Source organism: Bidens hawaiensis, unplaced genomic scaffold (assembly GCF_021521415.1).
Source record: "Bidens hawaiensis isolate Kalapana, Puna unplaced genomic scaffold, B.hawaiensis_p1.1 tig00050865_1, whole genome shotgun sequence".
Taxonomy (NCBI): domain Eukaryota; kingdom Viridiplantae; phylum Streptophyta; class Magnoliopsida; order Asterales; family Asteraceae; genus Bidens; species Bidens hawaiensis.
The window spans coordinates 20,556-33,269 of NW_027499131.1; the positions used below are offsets into that span (position 1 = coordinate 20,556).

The 12,714-nt window shown below is 36.3% G+C and overlaps 1 protein-coding gene across 1 annotated transcript; it reads right to left on the reverse strand.

Annotated features, from left to right (window-relative positions):
• Positions 1 to 10,253: 10,253 nt before the first annotated feature.
• Positions 10,254 to 11,699, reverse strand: LOC143598813 (WUSCHEL-related homeobox 2-like). The gene is made up of 2 exons (XM_077076935.1): positions 11,262 to 11,699; positions 10,254 to 10,585 (listed from the first exon to the last, which is right to left on the reverse strand). Exons 1-2 carry the CDS (start codon positions 11,614 to 11,616, stop codon positions 10,254 to 10,256), a joined length of 687 nt encoding a protein of 228 aa, XP_076933050.1. The 5' UTR covers positions 11,617 to 11,699.
• Positions 11,700 to 12,714: the final 1,015 nt, after the last annotated feature.

Consider the following 12,714-nt stretch of genomic DNA (forward strand, 5'->3'; position numbering starts at 1 on the left):
TTTGACTTTGATGTTCAAGACCACTTTGACCGCTATTATCTATTGTTCCATTCATTGTTTGTGTAAGCTATCTTTATTAAAAACGTTGTTTTTTTATCTAACTAACAAAAGACCTTGATCAATTTTACTGATTGACGGGGTTTTGTCGGTCAATTGCTTTCTGACCCGTTTAAGGGCATAAAAGTCAATTTTAATGGTTTTTCAATTACTAGATCTTCTGGTCGGAATTAGCTTTCGGGCCAGAAGACTTTTATGTTAATTTTGAGATTTTGAGTGTACTTACCAAAATCCAACTCCCGACTTGCAGTTTGGATTCTGGTTAGTACCAGTTTCACACCCCAACCCAAGGCCTAGGCGTGACTACCCGGTTGGTACATGTTTTGTAAATATATCAGAATAGCAGGTTTATTTTAGCGGAAGTCTTTTATATTAAAATATTAATTTACATTGCAAAAACTACTCGGCTTTAAATACCCATGTTTTCAGTTACAAAACAGTGTTATATTATTATTACAAGGATTATATTGAAAATTGAGCCATCTTTGAGCGATCTTCTATCTTCATGACTCTAAATCGTTGTCTATCACATTTAGCACTTAGTTACCTGCATGTGTTGGAAAAACACGTCAGCTATATGCTGGTGAAACGTTGACTCGATAAAACAGTTTATAACAGTCGTTGAATAAAAACATAGTTTTTTGTTTCACAAACTCAGCAGGAACGGATGTCATTCCCCGGATTTGTACCACAGTCCTACACACACAATTCAAAGGTTCCCCGAGTACATAGCCCCTGTTCGGGGACAGTATTCCCCTAGATTATGCCAACCTATTAGAGAACTGGTTATGACTGACTTGGTTTTTTATGCCAATTATCAGTTATGTATGGATCTATACACATGTATATTCGGTCTGAGTTGCTTTTTATTATCTATTTTGTAGTGTAACGATTTTAGAGATAAGTAATCTCATGCAAATATTTATCAGACTCTTTGCAATAAACAACCTGTTTACTACAAGAGTAAAATCAGTTCATTAGGTAAAAGGTTTAAAGTGTTCACTTGTTGTTCTCAGTTCGATGATATTCAGAACTTTTCCCTCAGTATGCTATTAACATTTATTTGTAATAGGTTTGCATAAGTACCTAGATTGTGTTTCTTGATTAATCAGCAGACTTTAAGTCTATTTCAGTTCTGCAGACTCTTGGTCTGATCAGCAGACTTTAAGTCTGATTCAGTTCAGCTGACTCTTAGGTCTGACCTAACCTTAATAGAGTTATAGTCGTTTTATGAAAATATACTTTGTATTTACATATGACGTTTGGGATGGCACGCTTTGGCCTAATAGAGTCTATCACGTTGGCAAACTTCTCCAGGTAAGTAAACGGGTCCCGCAGTTGATTAGAATTTGTACGAATTACTTACCTTAGGCAATAAGAGTTTACTAATGATATCCCCCTTCCAGATACTACATGCCCGTCAAAATATAGTTTTGATAACGTTACTTCTTGTGGAAGTAACATTATTATGTTTAGAAAAACATTATTTGGAAAATCAGTTATGTTTAACGACTATACTCTTAACTAGGTTCTAAGTAATAAAATAACTAAAGCATAATTCCTACCTTAGTCAGCTACTCGAGGATAAGAACTAAGAAAATCAGCAGCTCGTCGGTCAGTGCTTCACTTAATAAGACAACAGGCTATCAGCAGCGCTTCGGAACCTCGTTTCTTGATTAAAACTTGTGAGAACAAGCACTCGGAACTTCGGAAAACATTGGCACACACTCCTAGTTAACTATGTGAAAGTGAAGGTTAAATGGGATGGTTTAAGCTTCAACCCATAGCTGCCCTTTTATAGGTGATTTTTGGCTAACTTCCCGTCGCGCGAAGAAGCTTTACGTCACGAGAACCGCCTCTGCATCAAAATTTTACACGTCGCCTGTTCCGTGCTGCCACGTGTTGATACGTAGTAGGACACGTGGTTTCGATTACTTAACCAGGTTTTGCGTGGCGCGAAAGAATACTTTGCGTCGCGCAAAGAATCGGCATTTCTTGAATAGTGTGCCAGCTATTTCGCGTAGCGTGAAATAGATCAGTCTCAGCTTCGCCTCGCGCGATTGGAGTAACCACCAGACCATGCCATAAATCTGTTTGTTAAATAGAAACAGGTATATATATATAAATGTATATATATATATATGTATATATATATATAATATGTTAAGAGTTCATCTTCTTTACAATCAAACCTAGGTTTCAATTCTGTTAATGTGATTCATGTTTGAAGAAATCATGTTAGGGGTCTTGATTAACATGTTAAAATGATTCAAAACCATATATCAATTACCTCATGAGATGACAGGAAGATGGCGAACGACGAGATGGCCGAAGAAATTATCTTGTATAATCAATCAGAGTTACAGAGGGTGATTAAGTGTATCTTGATGTTTGCAGTAGTTTTAGATCGATGTTATAGTCCTATTTATACTTGTTATTGGAGCGTATACACTTTAATGAGCGTTAATTGCTTTGGCCGTAAATTCCGGCGATTATAACGGGTCAAAACGCACAAATTGGGTTGTTAATGCGCGTTATTATTGTTGATTACGGACCGTTGCTATAGTCTAAAGCTTTTACGAACATTTAATTATATTGTAACGCGAATTTTGGCGGTTAATGAGGGCTGGCCGGAGGTGATGGCCGGAAAACCGTGGAGGTAGGGGTGGGCTGGGTTGGTTTAATATTTAATTAATATAATTTAAATAGATTTTACACTTATGGCCCCTGAAGTTTCAAATTATATTAAAACCAATTTAAAACATAAATTACCAAATGAACATTGAACTTTGATATTGCTTTAAGATTAAAATAAAATATAATTTACGAATTTAATCCCGAACCTTAAGATGCGTTAATAAACGTAAAAAGACATTATAATTTGGATAGTTAACGTATTATTGCGACTCGTTAAAATAGAAACTTTAAACCTTAAAACGTTAAATCCTGGAGTATCAATAATCGATTAAAATGAGTAAGGAAACGGACGAACCACATTTTAAATCCTTGTGAATATAATGTTAACGATGTATCATAAACAAGAATGCGCGTGAACGATAAATCGAGTCAAGTTAACGAATTCATTAAATATCGACGAACATAAAATACATTAAACGAAACTTGAGATATATAAATATATATCTTTATAAACAAAGTCAAATTTTAAAATGGGTCGGGTTTTCGGGTTTGAAAGGTAACTAATGTTACAACTGAGTATCTACGGTTTGGACTTGTGGAGCAATAGGTGGGACAAATACTCCATGAAACTGGTGAAACAATCCATCATAGTTAAACATCCAATTCGGTTCTGTGAATGCATCTGTTGGGTTCATATCTTGCCAGCCAATATTGTAGGATTCCATTATCACTTTGGTTCCCTTGTTGTAAACCAAATAAGCACTCTTGTAAGCAGCGTATTCCACAAAGTAGCACTCATCTGCCTTCTCTGCAAATTTGGAAATTGAGTTGACGTTTTTTTGGAGCAAAGTTCATGGACATCCGAGCGTTTTAAAGTAGTTGACTTGCAGCTTCGACCCATAGTAGATTTCATGAGGAGTCTTGTTTAATCTCTTTTTTAGCAACACACGGTTCTGGGTTAAGCAAGCTGCATTGATGGCTTCACCCAGAAGATCAAAGGAAGTTTAGAATACGAGAGCATTGTTTTTGCAGCCTCGATGAGTGTTCGGTTACATCTTTCGGCTACTCCATTCTGTTGTGGAGTGTATGGAGCGCTGAACAGACGTTGTATCCCCTTGTTGTGGAAAAAATCATTCACAGTTATGTTGCAGAATTCTCTCCCATTATCACTTCTGATGCACCTAACCCTTTTATTTGTTTGGTTCTCCACCAGAATCATGAACCTTACAAAAAATTGAGCGGTCTCATATTTGTGACCTAGCAAGAAAGTCCAACAGAAACGAAAAAAGTCGTTAGTAATAATCAGATAATAGGCTTTTCGGCCTATTTCTATTGGTTGAATGGGACCATAGATGTCCATATGCAGCAGCTGAAGAATGGAACTTATGGTATTGACGGTCTTGGGTCTGTGAGGGAGTTTGTGTTGTTTACATTTAGAGCATGACATATATTTTTCAACACAAGAAAAAGATTTAACAGGCAAACCCCTCACATGTTCGCTCTAACCAACTTGTTCAAGATCTGAAAGTTAACATGACCCAAGAGTCGATGCCATAAAGATGAGTCATTCTCCGAGGCTTTGGACAACAAACATGAAGCAGTTTGTAGAGAATAAGAACTTTTCATGACCAAAATATATACATCATTGTGCCTCAGAGTATGCATCAAGATCCATTCTTCCAGGACTTTAACACTGGGTTTCAAAATAATACATTCATGTTCAGTGAAGAGAGTTGAGTATTGCTTATCGCATATCTGGGAGACACTGAGCAGGTCGTGGTTCAATTGTTCCACGAGATTCACATTGTCGAAGGTTAAAGTGCCGTTGGAAACCTTCCCACATTTCGTTATTTGCCCTCCCACATCACCAGCGAAGGAAATGTGTCCACCATCAAACGGTTTAACGTCAAAGAGCAGAGATTCGTCCCCTGTCATATGTTAGGTGCAGCCACTCTCTAAGTACCAGATACTATTGACAGGCCTTCTTGGCTAACCCTACACAAATGAACAGCTAGTTAGAAGTGGGGTCTCGAAACTTAGTTGTTTCGGGAAGATTGACCAAAAACTCACCAAATTTTATCTTATTATCTTTGAAAATGAAATCATTTGGTGAGTCAAAATCAGAAGAACAATCCCGTGAAAAACATGTAGAAGCATGGTTTTGGTTTTGAGAAGATTTTTGGTATCGTCTCCATTTTGGTTTTAAAAAATCCCTCAGACTTTTCAACTTTAGGATTTTCTCTCTTGAATATTTTTGGCGGGTTCTTTATTTTTTCAACTTCAGAACCCTTTTTAAATCTTTGCCTTCCCTTTTGGTTATCCAAAAGGGTTTTCTTATTTTCTTTGTGTTAATTGATTTCACATCAGTCTCACTTGCTGAACTTTCAATTCTGTCAGTCCTTGCTCTTGTATATGTAGCAAATTTAGAACGTGACTGATTGAACTGGCTGCTCATTTCGTTTCGCTGTTGGTGTCAGTTCTAGCAATGTCTCGCAAGATGAGACGGATTTCCACAAACATAATAGTACTTTCTTTGTTGAGTTGTGTAGATATCATCTGAACTATAATACACGTGATGCGGTGGGAAAGGTGATGCATGAAAGGGAACATGTTTGAAATAACAATCTGACATCTGACCTCGGTTATCAAAAGCATTTGTATAAAATGAGTTAACAAGTCTTGGTTGTTGAGGAGCATAATAGTTATTATCAAACTGGTTATATGATTGAGGATTGCTATAATAATTTGTGCATTGAGAAAATGAAGTTTTCTTAGGTGTAATATATTTACAAGATGTACTTGCTTTTTCATTTTTAAAACCTTTTCTTTCAGTTATCTTTATAACTAGATGATGAACAACTAGACATTTTCATCTCTGCAACCTTTTCAGTAACAGTTTCATCAAAAACAGTTTCACAATCTGAATCAGAAACAAAACTATTGCATTCATTTGAAGTACTTTCACAGTTGTTAACATCATTGTTTTCACAAAATACAACATTTGACGATGAAGTAAGAATGTCCTTCATTGATTTACACACATTATTACAAACAGAGTTGACACCAGATTGTTTTTAATTCACATCAGACACAAAAAGTGGATCTAAAACACGTTTCGTTTCACAACTCATGTTTTCCTTCACACATCCACTTTCCTTTAGATCATCTGCCAAATAAGACGAATCACCGTTAGAATAATTAGTCACATGATTTGGAGCACTGGCTTTAGAAGTAGGAGGAATAAATGTCACGGGTTTTGGTACACGACCAATTCCATATGCCATCTTTTCCTCAGGAGGGGAATTATAATTAAAGTGAGGTAGACTGGTGTTGTTATCATTCAACTGTGGAGAAACCGCTGAATAATCATAGCCTAAGCCCGGCTTTTGCTTAGCACCCCTTTATTCTCCAAGAATATCATTCAACTTACCAGATGCTAATTCAAACTTCTCGGCTGTTAATTCAAGTTTCTCAGCAGTTAATTTCTTATCAGAAAGCTCAGATTCTAAGCCTTCGACTTTAACAACTTGATTTTTATAAAATTCAACTGCTCTACCGATTGAAATATTTTAAGTTTCAATTATCAACATCATTATTGTGAGTTTTGATTTTAGTGGTGTAAATCTCATCAGCTTTAACGTATTGTTCATTTAGACTTTTCAACTTTGAGTTCTCTTTAACAACACCATCATAGTTATATCTATAAAACTCAACCTTATTAATACATGCTTGTGTGCAAAGATTGTAATGTACCTCATGGTTGGGTGTGATGAAGAGCTTGAAGCCTCATGGTCTCCACTAGTGAATGCCATTCTAGCAAAGTTGAACAGGTTCTCCAGCTCTGTGAATTGATCTTGCCAATTGAGTTATGTAGAAGTTTCAGTTTGGGTGACAAGGGCTCTTGAATTTGAACTTGATGTTCCTTTGTGAGGATTGATTTGTCCAACCCTTGGAACCCTTTGACTAGGATTCTGACCCATGTGCTTCTTGCCCCTTGACTTACTTTCCTCACCATCAGAGACCTCAGTAACCCGGATATCATTAGCAGGCTTGGGTGGGTTTGTACATTCTCTTGCGAAGTGCCTAGGTTCATTGCAGTTGTAGCACCTAAGCTTGTCTTTATCAAACCCGGTCCTCTTTACATAATCATCTTTAAAGCTATCCTTTCCATACTTCTTCATGAAGCTTGTAGCCCGATGTACAGCCATAGCCATTTGGTACTTGATATCCATTTTCTTTAAATCCTTCTTGTTAATGTCTGGAAGGTCCCCTTGTTGAAACGACGGAGGCAAAAGCTTTCCCTACAGTAGCTCCTCATGACTTGACAGAAAAGCATGAACCAGTGTAATGTTTGAGTCATTGATGAGAGGAGTAGGGTAGGATGATCCAGAGTAGGATGAGATTTTGGCCGAGGGATTGATCCCATGTGCTCTCAATGCTTGTTCCACAGCTTTGTTAACTACATCTTGAATGGAGCTTGGACTTGATGAAGCAGATACGTTCGTGGCAGAGATGAAAGCAGTGTTTTTAACAGGTGGAGCTTGAAAAGTCTTGATTCCACTCATTGGGAAAATAGGGTTAGGTGTTCTTGGCTTAGAAATGCAGAGCTGATTCCCTTTCTGGTTGCCATACCGGCTTGATTCAACGAACTCATATGGCTGTTCATTCTTAACTTATCATCTAACTCAAATGACTTGATAGTAAAGATCAAGTCTTGAATTGTGATGGAGTTGAGATTCGTAGTTCATCGAATTGTAATCACATTGGTGTTCCAAGAGTATGGTAGTGAATTCAGTAACTTGTGATTAGCTTCAGACACATCAATAGCCACACCCGCACTTCTCATGTTGGCCAATAGTTTTTCAAATATCTTAATAAGATCATCAACTGTCTCCCCTTGTACGTGGTTAAACATGTTAAACTTTCCTTTCAACATGGCTTCGCGACTGTTCCGCATTTCAAGGTTTCCTTTAATCTTCTCAACAAGAGCATCCCACATACCTTTTGCAGTAGTATGTTCCCTAAGCGTTTGAGTCACATTTCACAAACACACAATTAAAATTCCAAAGGCTCGTTGATCCGCAAGAATTAACTTCCTATCGTCATCATTGTATGAGTTAACAAGTTTCAATTCAGGTCCATTCACAGTCATTACTGTAGGTATATGAGGGCCTTGTTCAAATGATCTCAAAAGAGTAATATCCATTAACTTGACGAAAATTTTAAATCTCCGTTTAAAGTCATCAAAGTTGCTTTCGAACGTCATCAACTTGGGAGGTTTAGTAGTCAGTCCCGCTTCATTTTCGAGCAAGAGACGACTTTTTAACAACTCGGAGTCACTTGCCATCTTATACAGGAATGAAAGGTTAAAGTATTAAAGGACAGCTGATTTGGACAAAGAAAATTAACTCGAGTCGACTAAAAACAATTCGAGTCGAATGGCGTGGACATGATCCAACGCAAATGAGCCAAATGGTTCTATTTGACTCAAAGTAAATCGACTCGAATCAAAATAATTCGAGTGGGAATGGGATTCGATTAAGATCAATCGAGTTGAATTGCTTTGTTCGACTGAAAAGAAGTCGAATGTTGTTCGACTTGACTCAAACGCAAACGAGTCGAAGGACTTGTTCGACTCGATTAGGCTGTTCGACTCAACTTAAACCAAATGAATCGACATGAGGGTCGATTAGATTCAAATTAAACGAATCAAACAAGTGGGGCTCGATTAGATCCAGATGAATTGGGTAGAATGTCAGTTGACTCGATCCAACAAAAATGAGTCTAAAGTCAGTCTATCTGATAAAAACCTTCAGAAAGTTCCAAAAACACCTCTTTTCACGTACAAATCGGTTTCCAAACTCACTTTACACCACCAAGGAACTTGCAAATAAACCCAAACACTCAAATAACACATCAACACACCTAAAACACAAACTTTTCATAAACTTTCCAAAAGCAAAACAAGAAGCCGTGAGTTTCTTTCGTGAACCCGCTTCCCACTTTTTCACACAAACCACACGTCTCAAACACTCAAAATAAGATCAAGACTCAAGGTTATGACCCAAGAACTACAACTAGAAGAACCGAAATCTCTTATACCAATTGTAGGTCTCGTGGCAGATCTTACAGCTAAGTTCTCGAGCCAATCTAGACCAATAGCTAGCGGAAATCATTAGTGGTTAACCTAGATCTCAGATCTTGAAGTGTTTGGTTTATTTGCTAGATGGTAGGAGAAGAAGAGAGTTAGAAAGAAAGAGCAGAGAGTTTAGATGGATAAGAAGGATATTTGGAAAATACTTAATATGCATGTGAAGTCTCCACTATTTATAGTGGGAGACTTCCACGCTTCCTTTCATATTATTTATAGCCCATTGGGCTTAACATTTTAAGGCCTCGGGCCCAAACATACAAATAAACAAAACCGACATGCTACCTAGTTACAACGATAATTGACTAAGTAAATACAAAAGACTAAGACCTTCCGCATAAGGGCTATCCATAGCTTGTGGAGGTGATTTGTGAGAAGGATGGAAAAGACAAGTGATGTGAAGGTTGAGGTGGAGGTCATCCACCCTTGAAGATCCTTTACTATGGATGGTGAAGGATGGTGGTTTGTGGGTCTTCTCTATTGGTGATATAAAAATTATGAGTTTGTTTGTGGGAAGAATGAATATATTATTGTTGTAGGTAAAAGTGTTTGTGGGAGAAATAAATGGAAAGTTGATGTGGCACGCTGACTAGGCTGTTTTTGGAGAAAATTACTCTGAACTGATGTGGACGGTCTAAATAAACAAAACCGGGCTCTACACGACTTAATAGGCCTGTCACGTGTTGGTGACCGGGTTAGACCTATTGGACCCTTAGAATTCATTAATGAAGCAATGGGTTTATGGGGTTGCAATTATGGTTTTATTATATTCGGTAATCTCTAGGCTAGCAAGTTAGATTGGTCTATATAAACCGGGTTATGGTTAAACATTACCGATTAAAGTTTTAGAGTTGTAATCAGTTTTTTGAGTTACATTTTTTAATTAATATAAACAAGAGTTATTCGTTAATTCGTGTTTGATTATCAATCAAGGACTTAAGGTTTCACCCTTAAATGTAATTGGTCCAAAGTAGAATTAAGCAGGCACCCACAAACTGGTTTATGCGGCAAACGCTTGCAGTGGAAGGAAGCCGCCCGCCCTACCCGCATGTGTAGCGGTGGTGTTAGGGTTCCAGGCTGTGAAGACTATCCTGATTGGTGCCCCGGCCTCTCTGATGGCTTGACAATACCAACAACAGAATTTAAAAGTCTTTTGGACGCTGCAAAACATCCAACGATTGTGACAAACATAACTATAATTTGTACTTTTGCAGTTGTTACAGAACCAATTGTTCCCAAAAGCAAAAAGAATTGCCATATTTGATTACCACCCATAATTTTTGAAAACAAGTTAAACCATAAAAACATAAAACACTACAATAAGTCAAAAGTACAGCCACCCACGCAATTCTTGCATGCATGTTAGTGAAGAAGAATTTTGACTCTCCAATAACTCACACACTGTACATCAACAGAAAAAGTCAAAGTACACCCGATCTACCGCACCTCCAGGTAAGCTGGATGTACAAGCACGTGATGCATGACAAGTACTTCCATCGCCTGTAGTTTCCACTGGTTTTTGCAGAAACCCAGTTGGGTGCATTGGAAACAGATCCAGTGTTTCTTGATGCCTGTTGTTTATGTCAGTAACAATATTACCCTGCTCACTGCTTATTATGCTACTTCCTCCGGCCACCACAACTGTGTTTTCCGGCATAACTGGCCGTGGTGATACAACTTGAGGTTGTTGAACATAAAACCCTAAATTATTCTGTTGGATGTAGCATGGCTCGTAGAGAACTAAAAAGAATATTAAAGAAAGGTTAACAATATTAAGTATAGAAAACTAACTGAAAAAAAACTTATAGAAAATTATCACCAAGCTTCGTTTTAATTAATTACGATATTGTGTATTTGGATGGCTAGAAATGATTAACTTTTTAATAACTATAAAAAGGCGACGGACGCGATTGTTATAGACATTAAGGGAACTTGTTCATATGGGTGAAGAACATAACAAAATTTAATGAATTAACTAGAAATTTAATGATTACTTGTAATTTCTAACTCCTTGCTAGTTTTTTAATATTATTACCTTGCAGTATAAAAATATAACAACTAAAAAAATATTAAAACGATGGTTAACAATGAAGTTATAGAAAAAAAAATGTGACAGAGTCTCGTCTTAGTCACAATATGGTGACTTTGGAAGACTCGTAATGACAAGACTTTATAAAAAGTATAGAAAGCCAGCGAACAAAATTTATAAAAAAATTAAGACAATCTCGTTCATTTGAGTGAAGAATAGAACAAAATTTAATTATTTTACATAAAATGAGATGTTGATTTTTAACTTATTTTTTCATTTGTAATTTCAAGCTCCTTTCTAATTAAGTTTTTTTTATATTATTTCCTTGCCGTTCAAAAGCAATATAAAGTCGTAAAACAAAGTAGAAGATTCTATTGAAATACGAACCGTTTGTCGGCTGAGATAGATGGATGAATGGCGGCGGGTGAAGGTGGCGATGGTGGTTATACTGGCGGAACAATGACAAATGATCTTGTTTCTCCTTTTGTCTTTGTCTAGCCTTATGATTCTGAAACCAATAAAACACATTCTTGCCTTCAATGTGTCCATACGTTTGCAGCCTACCCGTTATCTCCTGAATCTGGTCGGCCGTTGGTGTTCTCAACCCCTGTCTGTACAAATTCTCCAGCATGGTTATTTGTTCTTTCGTCGGATTCCACCTACCTGCCACCGGTGTCCCTGCTGCTCCGCCACCGACCACCATTGTTGGGACCTCTTGTGAGCCAATACCTCCGTCGTCCATTATCACGATTGGAGGGAGTAAAACCTAAAAAGAGTGTGATTGTTTGTATTCTGTTTTGCATGGGCTTTCTTTCTACTATTGTTTATTATATACGGCTCGAATGTTGGGATCATTTATTATTAGTTATATTTAACTTTCAACTGCATGCGCTTTGAGTCCTAATTTGATTAAACGTAACAAATATTTAAAAATATACTAATATCATATAGGAGCTTCGTTTTTTTTTAACGATTAAAATTTTACATTTTATATAGTTTGAAAGACTTTGGGTTTACTTACTTAATTAAACATAACAAGCATTAAAAATCTACTAATTTATATAGGATGTTTACATTCCGGATCAGTCGCTTTTAATTGAACTTTTAGCCTGATTTGTTAATTGCAATTTTTTTTGAAAGAAAAAACATAATTGAACTCACCGGTTGGTTGGTCAGTTGGAACAGCTAAATTAATTCGATGTTAACTGTTTAGTATTTTTTTTACGTGGATTAGATCCTTGAAGGTTAAAAAATTGTAAAGTTTAAAAAAGTGGACTTTTTACCTTTTAAATATTAGAGTTCATGGAAGAAAAAGTAAGTTAATAATCAATACATATTATAATTAAAATACTTATTTTATAATTCGTTAATCTAAATATGTAAAAAGGTTAATTCTATTTTTTAATATTAAAATTTTATACGTTAAATTCCCAAAATAGATATTTTCATAAACAAATTTTTAGTATCAGGTATAATTTGCAAAGAATCCAGAAATAGATATTTTAAACTAGTTGTGACAATTAGATTCTTGTGTGATAACGAGTAGTTTATAAAACTGGTTCCGAAGAATATTTTAGGCTAAATAAATTTCAAGAACGAGTATTTTGAAGTACTAAACTTGCTGAGACGACTATTTTAGGTAAAAAATAGTTTCGACGAGCCTTTTTTATAGTTTTATAAAACTTTTGATACTTCTCTTAATATTATATTATTATATTTAATTTTACTTACAATTAGTTTTTTTTATAACTTTTAAAATATAAAGTTTTACTAAAATCCATATACACCGTTGAGACGTACTTTTTTAGCCATGCGCTGACATAAATTTTGTTCAAAACCG